The 24,703-nt window shown below is 38.1% G+C and overlaps 2 protein-coding genes across 5 annotated transcripts; both read right to left on the reverse strand.

The window, feature by feature from the left end:
- Positions 1-162: 162 nt before the first annotated feature.
- LOC103461787 (interleukin-10 receptor subunit beta-like) lies at positions 163-7,751 on the reverse strand. Its single transcript, XM_008404139.3, has 7 exons — positions 7,433-7,751; positions 5,522-5,645; positions 2,380-2,552; positions 2,100-2,254; positions 1,354-1,507; positions 1,069-1,211; positions 163-990 (listed from the first exon to the last, which is right to left on the reverse strand). Exons 1-7 carry the CDS (start codon positions 7,482-7,484, stop codon positions 814-816), a joined length of 978 nt encoding a protein of 325 aa, XP_008402361.2. The 5' UTR covers positions 7,485-7,751; the 3' UTR covers positions 163-813.
- A 688-nt stretch (positions 7,752-8,439) lies between these two features.
- On the reverse strand, positions 8,440-24,283 carry crfb2 (cytokine receptor family member b2). Of its 4 annotated transcripts, none has more exons than XR_533186.3 (7): positions 23,787-24,280; positions 22,105-22,237; positions 17,131-17,306; positions 15,660-15,808; positions 9,903-10,065; positions 9,672-9,812; positions 8,440-9,289 (listed from the first exon to the last, which is right to left on the reverse strand). XR_533186.3 is itself a non-coding variant. In XM_008404141.3 (7 exons), exons 1-7 carry the CDS (start codon positions 23,824-23,826, stop codon positions 9,194-9,196), a joined length of 837 nt encoding a protein of 278 aa, XP_008402363.2. In that variant the 5' UTR covers positions 23,827-24,283; the 3' UTR covers positions 8,440-9,193. The 4 variants fall into 4 exon arrangements, 3 of the variants coding, with proteins under 3 accessions (XP_008402363.2, XP_008402364.2, XP_008402365.2); XM_008404141.3 differs by having other exon boundaries at positions 9,707-9,786; positions 23,787-24,283; XM_008404142.3 differs by having other exon boundaries at positions 9,672-9,786; positions 23,787-24,282.
- Between the last annotated feature and the right edge of the window lie 420 nt (positions 24,284-24,703).

Here is a 24,703-nt window from a genome sequence, read left to right on the forward strand (position 1 = left end):
AATGGGATCCAACCGACCCGACACCCGTAAAACTTGCATCATTTTCCACAGTCCTTTACGTTTGTCAAATAATCTGATGCTGATGTGTTAAAGATAGTATTTACTTATTTGTGAACAAACTATAACTCCACAAGCTGTTAACCATTTTCACGCAGACTAATGAAGAGTTGTCATAACTTTATTCTTGTTTTTAAAACAAAAACCTTAGTCTGGCCTTAATACTTCATCGTAAGCAAGTGACTCTAGCCCGCAGAAAAAGACCAGAAAATAAACAAAGCCTACATGGCTTGCAACAATTTAAACTGCAACAAGTTTAAACTGTTGCAACTCTGAACAAATTCCAACAGTTGTAATAGAACAGAGAAATATGGGAGAATCAAACAACAAACACACGTTCTAAAGACAAATCAAGAACTGCATTTTTATCATTTCAACACATAAAAATGTTCAAACACACTTTGTAGTTCAGTTTCATCAGCACCCGATAAAAAAAGCCAGTTCAGCTTTGGTTTTGAACATCTCTGGACTGGTAAAAGTGCAAACAATTAAATTAGCAACGTTTGATTGTGAAAATGTCTTCAGTTTTACATGTTTATAAACAATTCTCCCAAAAACCTACTTCCACGTCTTCAGAAACACCGTACAGTCGGACATTTTATGTCACCATAACCCAGCTAGTTATAATACAGGTACAGTAAATAGACAGTTTGTAGGATGACGGCATATATCCGTTTACAATCACATTATTTAGAAGTCTTTGTTCAAATCAAAATCTTCCATTTTATTGAGTCTTTGTGGTCAACTGCGGTCACATCAACAAGCAGGATGTAGACAGTTATTCTCCACTGTGCCATTTAGTTGTTTGCCGTAGTAGCTCTCTTTAGTCCCTTCATGGCTGCTTTCCTCGACTGTAACGATGCTCACCGGGGCGATCTCCTCAGTGGGCTGCGTGATTAAATAAACAGAGGACTCTGGTGTAGCCAGCAGAGACTGGGGAAGCAGAAAGAAGCGTGATGTTAGATTAAATCAATCTTACATCCAAGGCAGAAATTCTGAAAGCAGATGCACCTTTTCAAAATGCCGCGGAAGAGAAACCTTTGGCCATAAGAAGTGGGAAATACTTTTCCATTTCACTATGGCCAGCGCTGTCACAGCCACAGCCACTGCGATAATGACACATGTGATCACAGCTGCAACCACCGGAGAGTTGTCTGAAACAGAGACTGCGATTGGTTTGGAGAACTTTTCCACCTCTGAACATGAAAGTAGCATAAACGCCACTTTACTCAGGTTTAGGGGTCCCTGTTCTGTGCTTATGAACTTCCTCACTAATTATGAATACAAAGAGCGTACCGGAGTCGCCGGTCCTCTCACACAGGACGCTGCTGGGCTCGGTGGGGTTCCTGTTTCTGAGGGTGATGATTCGGACCTGTACACAGTACTTGGTCGAGGGATCCAGTTTTTCTAAAACGACCCGGTCCTGGTGGACGTTACTGTGAGTTCTCGCCTGTAGGGGGTGACAGAGAGGCAAGGTAATGATCAATGAAATCAATCTTCCATTGATGGATGGATGGTTGGATAAAGAGATGGATGTATGAACAGACCAAATGATGGATGGATGGAGATATAATTGGATAGATGAATGAATGAATGAATGAATGAATGAATGAATGAATGAATAGATGGATTGGTGGATGGATAGTTAGGCATATCGATTGATCGATCAATCAATGAAAGGACAAACTGATGGATACAGACACAATTGGATGAATAGATGGATGATGGACACAGACAGGCAGATGAATTAATGGATCAATGAAGGGATCAATAGATGGATGAATGGAGATACAACTGGATGGATGGACAGACAAGCAGATTGGTTGATCAATGATGAGACGGATTGATGGACATGCTGTTGAAAAGCTGCTGCTGTTTATCTAAAAATCCAGCAGGTGGCAGCAGAGGGCCATTTCTACAGAGTCTGATCAGCCAGACAAAAAGCTGTGCTACACCTTCAGCCTGTTGGTGTTGAATTCACATCCACTCAGTAATCTGATCAACATTCTGGTTTTTCATGAACTGATTAACCCGCTTCCTACCTGTTCCTCTTGTCCTTCCTTCCAATAGGTGATGTTGTAGTGGACTCTGCGGTACACATCCCTCAGAGAGGACATCTTAAACTCTGGATCCTTAAAACTGACCTCCAGAGTTTGATCGATGGGTAAGAGCGACACGCTGGGAGGACTGATCAGGGCTGCAGAGGAAAAGTCAGAATTAATTTCTGGATGGCTTGGAAACTTGCACCACCAATCGCTTTTGTTGCCAGATCTGAAACCGATGCTTAAGTGAACTTTTGGGGTATGTGCGTTAAAGACTTACTGTCTTTATCCAAAGTGATGTCTTTACTCTCCACCCAGGCTGAGGCCTCTTCTCCCAGCAGAGCCCGGACTTTCCCACTGTATGTCCCATAGTAACTGATGTTAAAATTGCTGAGTTCACATTGAAAGGTTGTGATGTTCACGCAGCCTGGACCGTAGTATTTAACAAAACTCCTGAGACAAAACAAGCAATAAAAGGACACACAGTTTGATAATGACACAGGAAAAAAGCAAACAAACCATAAAACAAGCTTTTATAATGGACAACTAGTCAAAACTAATGAGCCGGTTTTATAACCACTTTGACAACAGCGACTGTCACTATGGTCCTGGGAGAAGCTAAATCCGTCCTCACAGCTCTCAGTGGATTTAAGATTTGAGGTAGCAGCCACGTCTGGCCGATCGGATGATTAACTGATCTTCCGAGTGATCGCCTCTGCAGAAGGTGAAGTTTGCTGCTCTGCAACTCGACACCAATAAGACATCAACAATGACCTCAGAGGAGCAACTGGGGCTGCATTTAACAAGCTAACTAAGACTAATAGTGTCTGAGATCACGCTCTTGAAAAGTCTGTCTTTCTGTAGAAAGATTAATCTTAAACAGGCAGTTTGCATGGAAGGGTTAGAGTTGTGCGACTCTATGCAAAGATGCATCTGAATGAACAATGTCATCAGAACAGCTGAGACCAAAGTCGATGTTGGCTACAATACACATCACCATGTTTGAATAAGAGTTGGATCTGTTTTACAACCAGGGCAGTCTGCATCCACTAAGTCGACTCTGATCTCCTCGGTAGTTCGGACAACAACAGATTTACAACAGAATGGCTTAACAATAAACAAAGGTTCTGCAATGAACTAGTGAACATCAAGACCTCAGCCTTATTGAAATGCTGTGGTGGACCTTATTGAAATGCTGTGGTGGAACCACTAGGCAGTTGCAAAAACTTCAATGAGGTGAAGTGATACTAGAAATATGAGTGGATCAAAATTTTTCCTCAATGATTTAAGAAATTGATAAAGTCAGAAAAGTACTACAGAGAGTTATCACTGGTGAAGGTGATTCTAAAAGCTGCTCACTGGGGTGGACTTGCCCCAGTCAGTGGATTGTCCCCCATCTGCAGGGGTCCAGATCCACCAAATCTGGTCCTAAGTAGGAAAACCGGAGAACAGAAGATCGTATTGTGGACAGAATGACCACAGACCAACCAACATGTTCTTTGGATGTGAGCTTTGGATTCAGACCATTCAGATGTTGTGTGGATTGGTCAGATTTTAGATTCCTTGGACAACTAGTCATGTGTTACCTCAGGAACACATGAAATCAGGTGGGATCGTGGCAAGAACTCAAGCTGGTACAGAAAGTGGGATGCATTCATGTTCTTCATGTTTTGCTTTGAGATGCTGCACGTCTTTGTTGAAGAGGTATGCCCTTGTGGCAGTGGAGGGACAAGGTTTCCTGAATGATCTGAAGAACACAACAACCACTTTGAGGTATTCTCTTGGCTTCCAAATTTTTCAGATCTCAGTCAAATCAATGTTCTAGAATCTAGATAGAAGCGTCAGATCCATGGAGACTCCGTCTCCCAAATTACAAGACTGGACAGGATCCGCTCCTTATATCTCAGAGACATATCCCACAGCAAACCTTACAGATCCAGAGAAGATCATTAGGAGAAAAGTAAGGGGTATTGGCTGACATCATTTGGTCTTATGCCTCGTTCTCCGCTGAGCAGTATGGCATTTTATGGTCCGGCGTATTCAGGAGAGCATTTTCACCACAGGTTGGACTATTACTAGGCAGGTAAGGTTCAACCCAAACTATACCAATGTCCCATGGACCTACAACTGTTAACAGTGCGGAACATGTTGGTTGTACTTGACAATGGATGTGATCCACACTGACCTGTGCTGAACCGCCAGCTGGAAACAAGGAAGTATTATTATGGCTGATTGTTGTAAACATGTTTGCTCATTAACATCAGTCAGCCGTTTTCCTTTCCAGAAGAAAATCCTGATTCATAACTAAATAATTCTTCTCCAGTTGACTCCAACTTTCAGTTCACAGTTTTCTGTTTAAGGAAGATGCAGAGAAACACTCAGAAACTCTCTGTAGGCAGTTTTCTGGAAACTGACACCAGCGTATCAGAATAGAGGATGCAGCAGTGCAAATAAGCAGAACAACACAAACGTCTGCATGCACAGAGGCTTTCTTTAGTTTCTTCCTGTTTGACTATGACTGTAAATGTGATTTTTTAATCACATTCCAGCCACATAACGTCTCAGACAATTGATGACTATGTAGAAGTCAGTAGCTGCATTTTTATTGACCATATAATTGTGTAATTTGACATTTTGAAAATAAATTCACTGAAATAAATAAATAAAATACCACCATACCAATTTTGAAAAAAACAATTTTTTTGATAAAAAGCTTTATTACCATCATGAAGTGTTCTTTTTGTTCATATCAAAATTGGTGTAGTTTCCAAAACTGCAACAGAAATACTTTTTTTGCAGGACACGAGTCACGTGATCAACAACTGGGTGTTGTCATTGATGGAACCCCAAAGGAGGCGACGGGAAGTAATTGGAGGACCATGGCGCGAGATGTTTTGTAATAACTTATCTTGTGAACTGAACAAATGTGTGATTTTTTAATTGTGTTACTTATTTAATGGAAACACTGCAATTGCGAAGTTGTGTTATTTCGACATTAGTGGAATATTGACAAAGTTTTTGTGCAAATCTTAATGAAAAGAAGGCTAACAGGCCAAGAAGGAGAGCGAGAAAAAAAAAAACCTTGCTGGTTTATAATTGAGAATATATTCTGTTCATTCACAGAAAGACTCCATCTTCTGCTGCAAACAATAGTTCATTTCCTCCATCTTCCCTATGAAGCTCACGAGTCAGTTTCTCATTCTTCATCCATTTATTGTCTTCCATCTCTCCAAGGCTGAGCCATCTTTTCTTTCCCAGGATCCCAAGAGGTTCCTGGAGGAAATGGTTTAAATAATCCCTCCAAAGGGTTCTGGGTCTGTTTAGTGTTTCTTCCAATTTGTAATAACCTTCAAAGACAGCTGAGCCAGAACAGCCACCTGCAGAGGAAGCTCAGTTCAGAGGAGAATAGTGGTTAAACTTACTTGAACTCGGTGGTGTAGATCAATCCGCTGGGTGCTTCTGCAGGTGGATCCCAGCTCAGGACCAGGTTCAGGTCCCTGGAGGTCAGCTGGACATTAGTGGGACTGCTGAGGACTCCTGATACAACTACACAGACCCGAGAAACAAAGTTAGGAACGGCATCAGTCTCCTGCTCACATCTGATCATTTACCACTTTCTATTGTGCTTCCTTGAACAGGTTAGGTCTCTTCTATGAGATACAAAACATGTTCATTATATTTTATGCAATAAATCATTGTTAGATAATGAGATCTTGCTCTGCTCAGTTATGCCTTTTTGAGCTGTTTTAAGGTCTCTTGTCACTTTAAATCAAAATAACTCAACGTTTACACTCACACATGAAAATGGCTACAATCAGATGTGCTATTATGAAACAACACATCTTTGAAAAGCAGAAGTGGGGCCTACTGCACAGCCAATAAGAATGCTGCAGCAAGTGTTTTCTGGATGGTAAGTGAACAAGAAAACACTTGATGTTGCCAAAGTTGGAACAACCAATATTGGGCTATTTGGCTTGGGCCTAAGTTGGTTGGTTGACATTTTCTTTTTCTTTTAATGTGATGAATTTTAAAACCAGAGCTTTATATTTACTCTGGATGTCTTTGTCTAACATTTTACAAGTTACAGAAAAATAAAATAAATGAAAAAATAAATAAATGGAATATTTCTTTGAAAACTTTACGCCCTGGAAAAAAAAGAGAAAGAAAGAATGTGGCGACAATTTAAAATTGAATTTAAATTACTAGAACTTTTTTAATAGTTTACATAAATAGTGTCACATTAGGTAATTTTAGGCTCTTTTTAATGAATAAATCCCTAAAAGTAGCCAGCATGAACTATAAATCAGTGGTGTCCAAACCTTTTGTCATGAGGGTCAAATTAGCCGAATCACATGTATTTACACGCCAGAAATATAAATATATAAAAAAATTAACAAAAGTTTTATTACAAATTATTATCTACCTACTCAGTAATAAGCTAAGCATGTAATATTTTATCGTAGAATTTATTTAGTTAATATGGACAATGAGATGCATTGTTTTTACGCGTCTTAGCAAACAGCATATTAAATATATTTAATTATGTGTATGGTAGAAAAAAGATGTGCAAGTCATTATAGAACTAAAACTAAAAGAGGTAATTTGCCAATTCTTACAGGTCCAGCTAAACACATTGGTCACTCTTTCTTTTAAAATGCTTGCTCTATTCAGTCAAATTGTATAATTTAATTAAAATAATATTTGGGTGCACTAAAGTCAGCTTTTTAGTAAAAGTTACTGGGTACATATTGTTCTGTTTACCTTACAAGCTTAGTTATAAAAACATCATGAATACTTTGTGATGTACCTAATATTTCCCATTGCAAAAAGAAGAATTGTTGGTAATAATTTCCCCCAAATAAGAAATAAAAATGAGCCATCTGCATCGTGTTGAGGAAGTAAATTTACATGATTCTTGAACTGAAGTTGGTGGCCACACAAAATCAGTCCAGGACCCACATATGGCCCCCGGGTCACACTTTGGACATCTATACATGGTTTTAGTGTCATTTTTGTGACATAGATTTAATTTTTCATAGTTTCTTTTCTAAATAAACAAATCTGTTGACTTGGCAGCCAGAAGAGACTGAAGTAGAAAAATGTACAACAAACATTTCTGGGAGTTCGGTCTAAACCTGTTATGTCCATTTGGAAAAAACATGAATTAAACTACAATATCTCAGTACACACTATAAACTATCACGAATAAACCGATTAAAACCCAAAAATGTTCATGCAAGTTAATCAGAACAACAAAAGTCCTCCATTATCCGATTGTTCCTCTATATTTACGGTAATACGTTCACTGACCCACAAGAACAACGGAACTTTACCTCCGTTTAGTGTTGAAAGTGTCAGGATGAAAACACAAACAGCGACTGACATGTTGATCCGAAGGTTCGGTTCGGTCCGGTTCGGCCCCCGTCTCGTCCCGACTTCAGTACAGTGTCCCAGGGTTGGTCGTTTCAAACTCGCCGTTTCATTCAGTTCCCGTTTGCATTCATCAACAACAGGCGGGGGAAATACGCGGAAACAAATGTATAATAATAATTTCAGCGTGGACACGTCACGTTTCACGTCAACTCAGTCACTTTTCATTTCACTTCAGGGAAACACGACGTTACGGCAGCTCGCAACTCGGATTCCTTTCTGCTGCGCGCTTATACGGAGCCTTACGGTAACCTTTCGAAATAAAAGCTTCCAAATAGGATATCGTCGAAAAGCTACCATAATTTATTTCAGGTCAATACAGAGACATTTATAAAGAACAGGCAAAAACTAACAGCAATAATTTGGATTATTTAGCCTTTCAAAAGCTTAAAAAGTGGGTTTGTTTTTAAAATAATTTATTCATTTATTAATGCCAGTTTTAAAATAAATATTTAGTTATCAAGCTAAATATTTATTGTGAAATTAAATATTTAGTTTGCTAAAAAAAATAGTTTGTAGCTAAATACTTAGCTTCAGTTTAAATATTAAGTAGCATGCTGAATATTTACTTTCGAACTAAATATTTAACCTTCTAAATAGATATTTAACTTTGAATGAAATATATTTTTAGAAAGCTGTCTTTATTTTGAAGCTTAATATTTACTTATCAAGCTAAATATTTAGCTTCAACATTTAGTTAACAAGATAAATATTCAGTCTGAAGCTAAATATTTAGCTATAAGGTAGACCTCCTTCAGTTTATTAGTAAGAACATAGATATTTATGTTCTTACTAATGACATTTGGTTTCTGTATGTAACATGAATTCGTATATTATTACAACATCATAAAGTTTCCCCAATTATTGGCAGTAAATTATGATTTTAAAAACAAATGTTTGAAACAAAGACTAGGAAAATTCACAATTTATTTCATTTTTATTGCATTTACAATCAAATAAAAGGCTCAGAAATCTGTTCCTGCACAGACATCGAGAAGAATTGCCATAAGGACCAAATAAATTATATTTCTCGGTTATATTTCTGAATGAAAAAAACACAGTTTGGATCTTCTTACATCACAGTTTCGTCACATCACAGAATATGCTCAAATTTTTCACCAGAGTATAGATATTACTGGATTATTGATTCAAATGATTAATTTCTTTCCTCGGCAGCCGTTTCCTGTTAAAAAACTCCAGAAGCAGTTTGCATCTGTGCAGATTCTTTTACAGGTGTACGTCATTTGTCTCAGAAATCCAAAACACAGGTTTAAAAAAAGTGCAGGTACCTTTTCCAAAACCATGAATCATTCAGTTTTTTCCAACAAAATAATAAGATATAGATTTTTACACAATAAACACACATTCTGTTATTGAAGGGTTAAAACACACTGGCAGAAATTTCTTCAAGAAGAAGGAAAAAAACATATTTTAACAAAAGAAAATTAAAATAAACCTCAGTGAGAAAAGATAAATTAAACCCTTTGTGCTGATTAACAGGGATTATTTTACACTAACTGTATTAAAAATGTGAGGCAGGTGAGGTGGTTATATCCTGAGTACAACTCGGTCATAAAAGTAAATATACAAAAAAACAAAAAAAAACGAAGTTCCCTCCAGAAGAGGAACTCAAAGTAACTGAACTCCTGTTTCCTCAGGATGACTTAGGTCGTAACGCCGTCCCCCTCTGTCAGAGAAGACTTCAGGCAGGTATAGGACTGAGATCTGAACTTCATGCAGGGCAGATGCAGATTTTTAACCTAAAGAACAACAAAAACAAAAGAAAAAAAAAATCACATTTAAGGATGTCATTTAAGAATAGCCATTCAAAAACAACTTTTTATATTTACGTTTTATATTTATTCAGGTAAAATTAACATAAATTTATAACCTTTAAGATATGCAACAAACTGAATCAAGAGAAACCAAGTGAAACTTAGACTCCATCAACTTCTATGCTAAATGTTGCGTTCTGTATTTCTGAGCATTAAATTACTGAACTAAAACAAAAATAAAGCGATCTAATATCTTAATCAGCCGACCAGACACTGATCCTCTGACTTCTTCCTGAGTTATTCTTACTTTAAAGTAACTAAAGCGGCCATTTTGATTCCCAACAGGGTGTTCTTTGTGTGAACTGACCTGTTCAGGTGTCGTCTCAGTAATTCCAAGCTCACCTTGCTGCTGAAGATGAACCGGCCTACGACGATGACCACCAAAAGAGTAAACGTCCCCAACAGGCCGAGGACCAGGAACACTGAGGAACGGCAGGACGAGACAAGTCTGAACGCCAAAGTAGTCACACCAAAACAGCCAAATTAATCAGACGTTTTACACTCGGACGCAGGAATAACATCATTTGAAGAGGCGTACATGAGTGCTCGGGTGGGGGAGGACTGGTGAAGGCGCAGCGGCGTTCACTGGGGACGCTGTTCTGGTTTATGAGGGACTTGAAGGAGACGGAGACGCAGTACTCCACACCTGGCTGCAGGTACGAGATCACGGTCTCCTGCTGGTAGGGCTGCTTCCGTGTGAACTGAAACAGAATGGAAACGACAAAACGTCACCAAAGAGAGGATGAAGATGGTCATGTGGAAGACTGGTTGGAAAAGAAAATTAAGCTATAATAAAGGAGGATCAAAAGCTGCATTAGTTGCGCAATTTAACATTTCAAAAATAAATTAGCTTAATGGAAACACACCAATATTGAAAAAAGATAACTTGTTTTTCAATAAATAGTTTTGGCACTAAGACGGAGGTTTATCAAAAAAAAAATTGCTCTAAGCAGAACACGATTTTGGTAAAGTTGCAAAAATAATCTTAAAATTTAAACTGTAAAAACTATAAAAAAGTATCAAAATGCCAATTCGGTTTGGTAAAATCCAACTTTCTGCAAGCGATTCTCTCCTTCCTTTCTTTAAAATCACATTTTGTCACATTACTTTTGTATAATTTTGGTCAAAAACGATGAATTCATTATGCCATCCATCCATCCCCTCAACACCTCGGCTGCGCCTATAAATTCTGTCCATAAAGGTAATGAACAGAATCGGTGACAAAGGGCAGCCTTGGCGGAGTCCAACTCTCACCGGAAACGAGCCCGACTTACTACCGGCAATGCGGACCAGACTCTGACACCGGTCATACAGGGACCTGACAGCCCGTATCAAAGGGCCCGGTACCCCATACTCCCGGAGAGCCCTCCACAAGGCCCCCCTGGGGACACGGTCGAACGCCTTCTCCAAGTCCACAAAACACATGTAGACTGGTTGGTCGAACTCCTATGGACCCTGCTGAGGGTGTAGAGCTGGTCCAGTGTTCCACGACCAGTACAAAAACCACACTGCTCTTCCTGAATCCGAGGTTTGACTATCCGACGGACCCTCCTCTCCAGGACCCCTGAATAGACCTTACCAGGGGGGCTTAAGAGTGTGACCCCCCTGTAATTGGAACACAACCTCCGGTACCCCTTTTTAAACAGGGGGACCACCACCCCAGTCTGCCAATCCAGGGGAACTGCCCCCGATGTCCATGCGATATTGCAGAGTCGCGTGAGCCTACACAACCCTACACTATCCAGAGCTTTAAGGAACTCCGGGCAGATCTCATCCACCCCCGGGACCCTGCCACCGAGGAGCTTTTTGACCACCTCGGCGACCTCGTCCCCAGAGATTGGAGGGCCCAACCCAGAGTCCCCAGGCTCAGCTTCCTCAACAGAAGATATGTTGGTGGGATTGAAGAGGTCTTCGAAGTATTCCGCCCACCGGCCCACAACGTCCCGAGTTGAGGTCAGCAGCACACCATTCCCACTATAATCAGTGTTGGTGCTGCACTGCTTCCCCCTCCTGAGACGCCGGATGGTGGACCAGAATCGCCTCGAAGCCGTACGTAAGTCTTTCTCCATGGCCTCTCCAAACTTCTCCCATGCCCGAGTTTTTGCCTCAGCGACAACCCGAGCCACATGCCGCTTCGCCCGCTGGTACCAATCAGCTGCTTCTGGAGTACCACAGGCCATAAAGGCCCGACAGGACTCTTTCTTCAGCTTGACATCATCCCTCACCGAAGGTGTCCACCAACGGGTTCGAGGATTGCCGCCGCGACAGGCACCAACAACCTTGCGGCCGCAGCTCCGATAAGCCGCCTCGGCAATGGAGGCACGGAACATGGTCCACTCACACTCAATGTCTAAGTGGACGTGTTCGAAGTTCTGCCGGAGATGGGAGTTAAAGCTCCGTCTCACAGGCGACTCCGCCAGACGTTCCCAGCAGACCCTCACTACACGCTTGGGCCTACCATGTCTGACCGGCTTCCTCCCCCACCACTGGAGCCAACTCACCACCAGGTAGTGGTCAGTGGACAGCTCCGCACCTCTCTTCACCCGAGTGCCCAAGACATACGGCCGCAGATCCGATGAAACAATGACAAAATCGATCATCGAACTGTGGCCTAGGGTGTCCTGGTGCCAAGTGCACATATGGACACCCTTATGCCTGAACATGGTGTTTGTGATGGACAATCCGTGACGAGCACAGAAGTCCAACGACAGAACACCACTCGAGTTCAGATCGGGGGAGGGGCGTTCCTCCCAACCACGCCCCTCCAGGTCTCACTGTCATTGCCCACGTGAGCGTTGAAGTCCCCCAGTAGAACAAGGGAGTACCCAGGAGGGGCACTCTCCAGTACCCCCCCTAAGGACTCCAAAAAGGGTGGGTAATCTGAACTGTTGTTTGGCCCGTAAGCACAGACAACACTCAGAACCCATCCCCCCACCCGTAGGCGGAGGGAGGCTACCCTCTCGTTCACCGGGGTAAACCCCAACGTACAGTCGCCAAGACGGGGGGCAACAAGTATGCCCACTCCTGCCCGGCGCCTCTCACCGTGGGCAACTCCAGAGTGGAAGTACGTCCAGCCCCTCTCAAGGAGACTGGTTCCAGAACCAGAGCCATGCGTCGAGGTGAGGCCAACTATTTCTAGCCGGAACCTCTCAGCCTCGCACACTAGCTCCAGTTCCTTCCCCACCAGAGTGGTGACGTTCCACGTCCCAAGAGCCAGCTTCTGCAGCCAAGGATCAGACCGCCAGGGTCCCCTCCCTCGGCTGCCACCTGTTACACACTGCATCTGACCCCTTTGGCCCCTCCGATAGGTGGTGAGCCCATGGGAAGGAGGACCCACGTCTCCTCTTCGAGCTGAGCCCAGCCAGGCTCTGTGGGTAAAAGCCCGGCCACCAGGAGCTCGCCATCATACCCCACTTCCAGGCCTGGCTCCAGAGTGGGGCCCCGGTGACCCTCATCCGGCGAGGGAACGCTAGATTCAAGGTTGTTGTGCATCATAAGGGGTCTTCATTATGCATATTCCTTAATTAAAATGATAAGCTGTCTTCAAACGTACACAGCAAGTCTCCAAAATATGGTGCTATCCCCAAAATTAATTAATCGTCTTTTACAACCATTTCTTTCCTGTAATTTCTGTGAAATGGTGAAGCACATCACTTCCTGCTGCACAGGAAATGTCAAGCATAACCAGGAGTCAACCACTGAGGTGTGTAGACTGAAACTGGAAGTTCAGTTTCAGTTTATTCAGTAAAGAAACTGTCAAACTTTGAGCTCTGCTAAATAAAAAAACAACATCAGCAGGTCTTAAGATGAGCTGAAAAACATCACATGGTGAAGAGAAAAAGCAACCACAGGGGAAACGTCAGAATGATGACATGAAGGCTGTAAAATACCCCGAGGGAACGAAAACAACCAGAAACCAAACGCAATTCATCACAAAACAGGCCGGAGAACCACAAAGACGTAGAAATTTATGTCTCTGGGTCAGTTTGTCCTTTAAAGTATTCATACCCACACTGCCATTTCATCCCAACCATGCTCTGAAACCACAAACAAAGCTTCTTTTTTTTTTATCAGTTTAACATGCTGCATTTGATGTGTTTTAACTACACATTAGCTTTACATTGTGCCTGGTCACCAATGGTTGGGGTTTGTTTGCGGCCGTTGATAAGACATTTGACAAGATCTGATTCCTGACTGTAGTCACAACTAGTCCATTGCAAAAATATTCACACCAATGGAGTATTTTCACATTTTGTATCATTACAATCCCAATTTACAAAGTATTCAACTGGGTTAGATGTCAGCTACATGAAGTAGCTACGCTTTGCCACTTTGAGCCCATCAGCTTTCCTTCCGTATACATAAACAAACTATTTCCTACCATTCCTTCCACTTTATTTCTCTATCAAAATAGCTTAAAAATGCTGAATTTCACACATCGTTTACTTTATATTAATTTTTCAAGGTTTAAATTTCACGAGCTTAAACCACTGATTGCAGTTTAATCAGTGGTTTGGGTTAGTTGATAAAGAAATATAACAGATTACGACTCTTAATAGGAGTCACATCATTGCAAAACATAGTGACACCAATTGAATATTTTTCACATTTTGTATCATTACAACCCCAACTTACAAAGTATTCAACTGGATTAGATGTTAGCTACATGAAGTAGCTACGCTTTGCCATTTTGAGCCCATCAGCTTCCCTTGTGAAACTATAAACAAAATATTTCCTACCATGGGATTCCGTTTATTTCTCTATTAAAATAGCTTAAAAATGCTGAATTTCAAATATCGTCCACTTTACATACATTTCTCAAGGTTTTACATTACACTTGGTTTCCACTGATTGGGGTTTGCTTTTGCCAGTTCATACAAAATATGACAGATTATCATTGGAGTCACATCTCCTACATTGCAAAAATATTCTTATCTTTGGAGTATTTTCACATTTTTTTCACATTTTGATGCCAAATTACAAAATATTTAGTTGGATTAGATGTGACAGATCAACAGGAAGTAACTACGCGTTGTCATTTTGATCCGACCTGGTTTTATTCTGTTTCCTTCAGGATTTGTTAAATGGAAGGAAAAAATAGGAAAAAAGTCACATGCATTTATATTCAACCCACTTTACTTTGATACATGAGAGAGATACGCCGTTGACAATCCTGGAGAAAAACAAGCAGGAAAACTAAGCTGGTAGAGACATCGCCCAGAACACTCATTGTCAGAAAAAGTGGTTCACATTCAGATGGTGTAACAGGAGAAACCAGCAAGAAACAATAAAACCAAGCAGCTGAAATACTGAGAAGGAGAGGAAAGAAACATAAAAACCAAGTGAGACCAATCAGAGGAAGCAGAAAGCAAAGAGAAGGAGAATACTAAACACAGAGGAAACCGAACCACAAATGTAAAGCAACTAAACCAAGGAGGAAAACACAAGAGTCAAAACTAGAATGCACTGAAAGAAAAGAAACTTGACACAGTTCTGTCTGGTAAAACAGAAATAACAAGAATAAAAACCCAAATGTTGGTGGATTATCAGGACGTCACTGTAAACAAAGATAACAAGTTAGAGAGAATCTAAATTACTGCTAATCAAAGCAAATAACAATTAACATTTGAATGATACAAAATGTCCTGTGGAGAAAAAGTTGTGAGATTATGAAAAATACAAAATATTAAAGGTTGAAGTTGCAAAATGATCAATTCCTGAGTCAATCACAATAAAGAGGCAGAGAACTAAAGATGCACCAAAGCATAATAATGTCTGTAATGGGTCACGGTGTAACAGTTTATTTTTCATTTTAGCTGAACCTTTTCATTGGATTCAAACTGATTTATTAAAATCAGATCAACATGGATTTTAAAGACTGCCGTTTTAAAAAATAAATCAGTAAAACGCTATTTTCCATTTAATTATTTTTCTCTCAACTAGCACCTTTTTATTTACAGAGACTTCAGTATTAATTTTATTTGTTGTTTTGTTTCTTTATATTGGACATTTAAAATGTCGTCCAGTTCCAATGTCAAATATTTATTAGAAATCAAAGTTTACTGATCTTTAAGAGGGTGAACTTACTTGAATTTTAACTTGAAAATGGACTCAAAACAACAATATTATCACTTATCGCACTAATTTGATCGTCCAGAAAAATTTGCTCTCACAGCAACGACGATGAAACACAAATGAGGGACGCCTGAAAAAAACTCACATCCAAGTTGAGGAAAAGAGAAGGAAAACTATTGTGAAATAAAGAATAAACAGGATCTTTGTCAGGAACTCTCACCTCTGCGCCGTCTCTGGTTCTCCTCACGTTCAGTTCCATTTCCCTGTGCAGATCCGTCAGATCCGCGTTGATCCCAGGACCGTCTCGGATCTGCAGGACCAAACAGTTCCCACAGCCGGATACGGAAACCTCAGGAGGTCCCAGAACGGCTGACGAAAAGAAGACATAAATCTGCTTTAAGGTTTTAAACTTATAAAAGGCTCAGGTTACACTATAAGTGAGATAAATACTAATGATGTAAATGCTGACATTGTCAAATTAGGGACAGTTAAATCGTTTACTGGCAGATTTTTATCACCAAAGTTTAGAAAAAACTGTTAGGGTTAAGTAAGATCAACCACAATGCTCTTTGCTTGGTTCAAAACTTTTTAAATTGTGGTTAAATCGCATAAATTATGCTACAAACACTCTAAACGTCACTTTATATGCAGATGACACCACATTATACTACTGATAAAGGTTGAACCGGGTTCAGATTACAGAAAGACAAAAGGGAGGGAGTTAATTTTGAGGAAATGGTTTGATACAAACAAATTACGCAAAATATGATTAAAATACATAATGTGTATATTTATATTTCTATGTTTGAAAAGTTACAGTCAAACTTAGCAGCAATAATTTGGGTTATTCAGTCAGAGAAAGAAATAAGAGTTCAGTTTTAAAGTAATATTTTCACCATGTTACTCATTCATTTGTAAATTTCTCAGTTTCAAACTAAATGTTTAATCAGAAGCTAATTAAATATTTAATTAGAAGCTAATTAAATATTTATAGTATAGTTTACAAAGTAATATTTAGTTAGCAAGCTAAATATTTTGTTTTAAAACAAAATAATTCAGATTAGAGCTAAATATTTTGTTTGTAAACTAAATATTTAGCTTGCATTTTAAACTGAACCCCCATTTTTTTCCCCTACAGGCTAAATAACCAAAACTAGCACTGTTAATCTGTTGTGTTTCTTTAGAAACATTACTTCTTCATAAATCTGTAATTATTTGCCCTTGGTAAATACTGTTGGCAGTTAGACCGTTGGTAAATAATTCTTTAATATGGATTTTAAAAAGTACACTGGCAGATTATTTCACTTATAACAAGACATTTATCCCATTTTATGAGTGAATTAATCTGCCAGTGGATTCAAGAATTGCTGACTTAAAACAAGCTAGTATTTATGCTGAAAAGTCAGTTGTGAGTTAGTTTTGTCTTATTTTGGTTGCAATAAGATATTTGCACTGGAAACTAAACCAAATTACTTGGTAAGAGTTTGTGTTTTTGCAGTTTGCAATTGCTATCACACCTTAATTTATGGTCATTTATGTTTGAGAAAACAGATAAATAAAGCTCGACTTTTCTCGACACATGTTACCAAATGATTGGTAAACAAATGATCCTGACAATAAATCTGAAGTTTTCTGTATTCACGTGTTTTGTTGAAACATGTCAGGTCTGAATGATGATGTTTGTCTCTCACTGTCAGCCAGAGGGTGGAACAGATTCGATGTGGTCCAGCTGGAGGTCTGGTTGGTCCTGAAGGCTTGGACTCGGGCCACGTAGAGGCCAAACGAGTCCTTTAGTTTGCTGGTTAGATTGCACGTCTGTCCGGCCGTCAGCTCGGCGCACTCAGCCACCGTTTTCCATCGCTGCTTCCTACACAGAGAAAGCAAACAGGCAGTTAGAACGGAGCGAGGGCTGCTGTGTCACACTACAGATATTAATGTTTCCTAAATGCTGAGGCAGGAAACTCACAGCTTTTATGAAACTTTCACAATCACTCAGAAAGAAAAGCACTCGGTCAGAGGAGCTCCCAGAAACAGAAATGAAACTTAAGAGCGGCTCTGTGGAGAAATAATGGAAACATCAAAGTGCAATGAGGGATGTTGATGTTTCTGCGGATGTTTAAAAACCTTTTGAGCTTTTTACCAATTCACATGAGTGTCTGCACTCATTTCCACAAACCTCAGCCATGTCCACTGTTTCATATTGTTTTATTAGCTGCAGTGGAGTATGAATTATCCCACAACACATTCACAAGTAGAAAATGCGTTTTAGCTACTTGTTGCATCAGATTAATATATATATGGCTTTATTTTCTGAGAAGAGACATATTTGTTCTCTGGATCACTTCCCTGCAAAATCACAAAATCTTAAAGTTTTTTTTTTTTTTGTCTAGTTTCTATTGTAAATATCTTTGTACACATGAATTAAAACTAAACTAACTTACAAGTGGCTTTTCAGCAAGACATAGGAGTTTTATGTTAACAATGAAAAAGTTTAGTTCTACTGGCAGATTATTTCAGTCATATTGAGACTTTTTTTTACATGTAAGTGAAATAATCTGCCTGTGAAACTAGAACTGGGTTGCTAGGCAACGAGGCGGGCTTTGCCTGGGTTGCTAGGTAACGGCACAGTGCCAGCTGAATGTGAAATAAATTAAATAAACTCCCAGTTTAACATGTACTTTTTCATTAATAATAAAGAATTATTGATGTAAAATAAGCTCATATATCTTGTTGAAAAGTTACTTGTAAGTCAGATTTGTTGTATTTCAAATGTACAAAGAAATTTAGACCAGAAACTAAACAAAAATACTGACCCAGAACCAGATGTTTAGCTGCATGTCATTCTCAGAGTTGGGTAGTAACTAGTTACATTTACTCAATTACTTCAACTTGAGTAACTTTTTGGCAAAAATGTACTTTTACTTGAGTAAAATATTTTGAAGTATAGCTGCTCTGAGTCAATTTTACAAATAAGTTTTAAACAAAAATACACCAGACAGAACCAAAAACCTACAAACATATTTTTGCTAAATTAAAAGTCAAAAGTAGCCATCTAATAAATCATTCCTGTAAGAGTAAAAAAGTATTTGGTAAAAAGGCGACTTAAACACTGAGTAACTGATCAAAACATAATTTAATATGTAAAAATTATATCACCAGATTGACCAAAATATAACATTATGTAGAAATTTTGGTGTTTTAAGGACCATTGTGAATCCTCCGTCTGCTGACTGATTCGGCTGGGTAGATTCAAGCAAATGTTTAACTAAATAACTAACTTTATTGCTGATCATGACAAGCTAAGTAAGCACAAATATATCTCATAGTTATAGTTTAAATAAGGACATTTAACAAAAACAATGATGGGTAATTTCCATTACTTTTTATTAATGTTAATTTTATGTTGTTTTTCAGATCAACAGAAATGTTTGTGAATCCAAACCTGGTTCTTATTTTGTCCAAAAATGCGGAAACAATAAAAGTTTTTTATTTAAATAACATTTTTAGCTGTAGACTTATAAATAGTTGCTCTAAATAATGGATCAATTCAATTAAAACTTGAAATATTTTCACTAATTCTGGAATATCCACATATTGACTCCAAAGTCAAGTCCACACTTGACTTTGGACAAGCTTGCACTTGTTTTTAAGTGCAAGCTTAAAAACAAGTGCAAGATTGTTTTTAAGCTTGCCCTAAAAAAACAAGCTTAGTTATAAGATGTTAATTAGAATGAGCACTTTAGCTAAATTTAGGAGAACATTTCTTATTCTAAACATCATACTTGGTAGAAATATGGCCAGACTGTATTGAAAACATTCTAGATTTCCTGGAAATTATTTGTTTTCATTAAACTCTGCCATCTAGATAAACTGGGTGGCTGAGAGTGATGAAACCATCTGAAATGTTGCTGAAAGGTGATTGGTTGAAACCAAAACCAAACACAAAAAAGCTCATAAACCTCAAACATAACACCTGGTTATATGTGTTTTCAGTGTCAGCTTCTAAAAAATACGTTCTCAGTAAAGGTTAATTTCTATCCCAGTTATACACATGTCTGGCACCAATTCATTCAGAAGTTTGAGTATTTCAATCTCTATTATCAGTTTAGACAAATCATTCCCACTTTGTAATGCTTACTTTTCACTGTTCATGTGCAAAACTTCACCAATTTGGAACTTAAAAAAAACAAAAAAAAACTGGAAATTATGTGAGAAATTCCTACTAATATGTCTAAGATTTATAAAAATAAAGGCTTCATTTGGGGAAAAACAACAGATTACAACTCTTTCTTTTCTAGAAAATGCCTTAAAGTGAACAGTATTAGTCAGATGATCAGATCTGATGTGTCTCTTCTATATCCTGTTTGGATTTTTTACATTAATATTTTCACAATGGAAAAAAGTCCCAACTCAAATGTTCACCTTTGACCTAAATAATGATGTCATATTTAGGTCAAATATGACATCATTTGACCTAATGATGTCATCATCATTTGGTGAAAATGGTTACTGCTCATTTTCTCAGCAGTAACCAGTAATACCTTGTCAAAAACATTATAGGATTGTTTACTGCTTACTGGTTTCATTTTAGGGAAACAAACATGGAGGAAATTATTTTAAAAAATCCAGAATGATATCATCTGGTTTGTGTGGAAGAATCACACCTAACAGGCACGTCTAGATCTGTATCCTGACAAACTCTGAGGCATCTAAAGCATTCATATAGCGAAAAGAAATCATATAAAGTCTCAGCGCAAACATTCACCAACTTTCTGATAGATTAATATTAAAAAGAAGAAGTTAATCATTAATTAATATAACAACCAGATAAAAATGCTCAGTGACTGGTTGCTAGGAAAACTCCTTAGAGCTCACCCTGAGTAGTTGACGCATTCTAGGTGCTAAACCGCTAGCTCCACCCAGCATGAAGTTTTTTTTTTTTACTTCGTTCAGCTCATTTAATTTCAACCGAAGCGAGTTGAAATGGATGGAAATGTAGAAATGTGGAGAAGGGGAATGAAGATGAGGAGGACCAGACGGAGGGAGAGCCGAAAGTCGGTCATGTTTGTGCTTCTGCTAGTTGCAAAATGCTAACCGGAAATGCTAACTGGAAAGGAAACTCAAACTGCTTACAGTAGGCATCAGGATCAAAACATTTTCTCAGATATATTAGATTGGTTTGCTATAAAACTTTCATTTTAGACATCTATTTGTTATCTTTCAATTTGTTTTGATTTCGCGCTAGCTCACTACTTTAGCTCCTGCTAATGGTTTTGGTTACAGTGTCAGGCATTGCGCAGGTGAAAAAATGGCGACCTCCGTAGGTGGAAAATATAGTGAAAAAATACAGTTTCGTAACTTATCACAAACACCAACTTTTAGATAAACAGGAAAATCGCAACATATTTAGGCCAACATGTTTCACAATCCCTGGACGAATTTATAGATTAACATATTTCCATGTACATGATTGTTATTTATTTTATATTTAGGTCATATTTAAATGACTTCCAATATAACACTTGTTATTGTTTTTAATACAAATTTTATATTGTTTATGGTTATATTGTATTACTAATAACACGTTGGATGGAATAGCTTGTGAACAAGTACATAATTTCCCCTGCTCACATTCTTTCTAGTTGTGGATCCATTTAATGCAGAGCCCACAGCATCACTCTTTTTATCAGACGAAAATGTAAACCCCAAACAAACACATTAAAGTAATTATCGAACCTTCTGTTGGCAAAATGACCTTTTTATGTATCTCTAAGAGATAAAATCAATTTAATGAGGTAAGGTCCACCTTCAAACTCTGAATGTAGTTTCTGCTGTTAAGTAATACCGGGTTTTCCCTCTTTTTCGACAAAATTTCTTTACTAATTCTTTGTAAATTCATAAAAATGGTAGCATCACTTGTAAAAGTACTTTTTTTTTAAACTCTTCAGGAAGAAGCAGCAAAACGGCCCTGACATTTACACTTCCTGTTGTAATTTGTGGTGAAAAATACGTCACAAAAGTTCTTCATGACGTATCTGAATCCAGTGAACAAAAGTATTTTGGTCTAGTTTCCAGTGCAAATCTCTTAGTATATTTTAAATAAAACAAAACTAACTTACAGGTAACTTTTCAACAAGAATTAGGATCTTGTATTAAGTTATTAATTCCCTAATGTTAATTTTAAAAAATACTGGTTATAAGTGAAATAATCTTCCAGTGGAACTATAGACATTTTCCCCATTATATAAGTTAAAATATTTTGCTCCACTGGCAGATTTTGTTACTTATAGCATGCACTTTTTAATCAATATTAAGCAATTATTGACTTAAACTCATGTATCTTGCTAAAAAGTTACTTGTAAGTCAGTTTTGCTTTATTTCAATTGAACTAAAACATATATGAGGTACAAAGTGTTGGAAATTCAACCAAAAGAAACAGAAAATTAGCTCAGGAATTAACTTTCTCTGCTTATTTTATCTGGCAACTGTTGGTGCAACAACAAAGGAGGAAAGGTTTAACTCCAAGTATGGTCACACCTTAACTCATCCACTAATGCCTAATTAAAATAGGCTTAATTAGGCGTTAAACCTACTTTTAAAATTAGAATGAGTCACTCTGTGTTGTACTTCTGAAGTAGGTCAGTGAATTTGTTTGTGGGCAGTACCTGGTGCTGTGGATCTGGACCGTGAAGCGGGCGTCTGGGGGGGTCAGCGGGTCTGGCCAGAACCTCAGGATGTGCTCCATGTTGTAGGAGGTGATGGAAACGTTGGCCGGCGCTGGGAGGGAAACGCAGACTGCTGCAGAAACATGCAGAGAAACATTTAAAAAACACGCAAAAACAAAAACACAGACTTCCTTCTGGTCAAAAAACAACAAGGACAGGTGGTAGAGTACCCAAAAACTGTAGTAAAAGTAAAAGTAGAACTACTTCAACATATTTTTAGTCAAGTAAAAGTAAAAAATAGCCACCCAAAAGGTTACTCAAGAGTGAAAAAGTATTTGGTAGACAGTCTGATCAAAAAATCAATCATTACATTTTGAGTATTTTATGAACAAAAGTGACAATAATTTATATAAATAACATAATTACAAAGTAACAAAATCAGGCAAAAAAAAGAAAAAATCCCAAATCCTTTTATTTTAATGTAAAGTTTATGAAACTTTGACAAAAACACCAGCGGTGTCTCTGTGTCAGGTGAAGTTTTGGTTAAGAAATGTTTTTAATTCAATATCAACTGTACGAGTAGAAATACTTCAACATATTTTTACTGAAGTGAAAGTAAAAGGTGGCTATCCATGAAATTACTCAGGTAAGAATAAAAAAAGTATTTGGTAAAAAGTCAACTCAAGTACAGAGTAACCGATCAAATTATCAATCATTTACTATTTAAAAAATACATCATCAGATGGACCAGAATGTAAAGTTAAGTGGAAATTGTGGTATTTTAAAGATGAAAATGACAATAATTTATATGAATAACAAAAAGGCAAAAGAAAATGTTTCCAAATCTGTTTTTTCAACAAAAAACCGATGAAACTTTAACAAAAACCTCAGGTGTGTATCTGAGTCTGCTGAAGTTTTGGTTAAAACATGTTTGTTTTTTATTTGGAGGGTAGAAAATCCAGAAATTTTACTCAAGTAAGAGTAGAAATACTTCATAATGAAGTTACTCAAAGTACAGCGTAGTAAAAATACTCTTAAAAGTAAATTTCTTCCCCACTCTGCTGTGTATGTTTATGTTGCAGTGAGACTTTTTGCTGTTGCATAAACTTTGTTTTTATGTCTTATTCTCTGTGCTGAGCCCATTTTGCCATTTGTAGATGAAGTGAATGTACCATAAATACCATAAACACCATTATTACTGGAAGTACTGGTATGTAATACTATATTTAGCAACTTTTCAGACAATAAAGAAATTAGTTTAGGACAAAATCTGTTTTTTAATGATCTAAAATCTGTCATAAAACTCCCCTAATATTACTTAGCATTAGTGCAAGTTTTATTGGAAAAGTCTATTTTTTCTGAACTTGTTACTTTGCATTGTATTTTACATTATTCTTTTAATTTTGGTCCTTAAAATATTAGAATTTGCTTATAAATGATAATTTTCTTAACCTGTTTACATCACTAGTTACTCAGTACTTATGTTGCTTTTTATACTCTTACAGGAGACATTTATTTACTTTAAAAAGTACAGCGTAGTAAAAAGTAATTTTTTTCAAAAAGTTACTCAAGTGAGTAAATGTAACTAGTTACTGGAAATAAGAGACACTAAAGAACATCAACAAGCGAGTAAGTCCAACAGAGGCTGAGAGATGTTTTGAAGTGAAGGCAGGTGAGTTTACCCAGGTGTAGGAGCAGGAGAAGCAGCGTCCACAGCCCCATCGTCCCCCCATAGGGTTGAAGCTGGCAGCGGCCGGGGAAGCGTTGTTGTCTTGTCAGAGGTAAAAGACGCTTAGAGGGAGGTGATGGAGGGGGGCGGAGGTGTGGGGGCTGGGAAACCAGATCCGTCACTCAAAGTTTCTGTTTCCTGAGAAGTCCCTCCCTGTGTGTCTGTGTCTGCAGCCTGAACGGACGGCGACACACACACACACACACACACACACACACACACACACACACACACACACACACAGAGAGAGAGAGAGAGAGAGAGAGAGAGAGAGAGAGAGAGAGAGCACCGTTCTGAAACCAGAGGATCCAGACGCCACAGAGAAAGTCATGAGATAAACTGATCAGATGATTTTTTTAATCTCTAGTTTAACTCCTGTAATCCAGATGATCCTGCACTGCAAAAACACAAAATCCTACCACGGTTTTTGTCTAGTTTCTGCTTTACCTAGTGCATTTGTAGGAGCTTATTTTAAGTCAATAATTCCCTAATATTTATTTTTTTTAAAAAGTATGTTACACTCGTAAATTATTTAACTTATAACAAGGAAAAATGTCTTACTGGTGAAAAAAAAATCTGAAAATCAATATAAAGGAATTGACATAAAACAAGCTTGTAAGTTAGTTTTGTCTTATTTCAAATGCACTAAGATGTTTGCACTAAAAACTAGACAAAAATGCCAGTAGGACTTTGTGTTTTTGCAGTTCAGGAACATCTCTTATCACACACTGCAAAAATAAAACTTAAGGATCTCTGGTCTACTTTCTACTGTAAATATCTTAGTGCAGTTGAAATAAGACAAAACTAACTTACATGTAACTTTTCAAAAGATATAGGAGCTTGTTTTAAGTAAATGATTCTTTAATATTG

This window comes from Poecilia reticulata, chromosome 2 (assembly GCF_904066995.2).
Source record: "Poecilia reticulata chromosome 2, P_reticulata-male-v2, whole genome shotgun sequence".
NCBI lineage: Eukaryota > Metazoa > Chordata > Actinopteri > Cyprinodontiformes > Poeciliidae > Poecilia > Poecilia reticulata.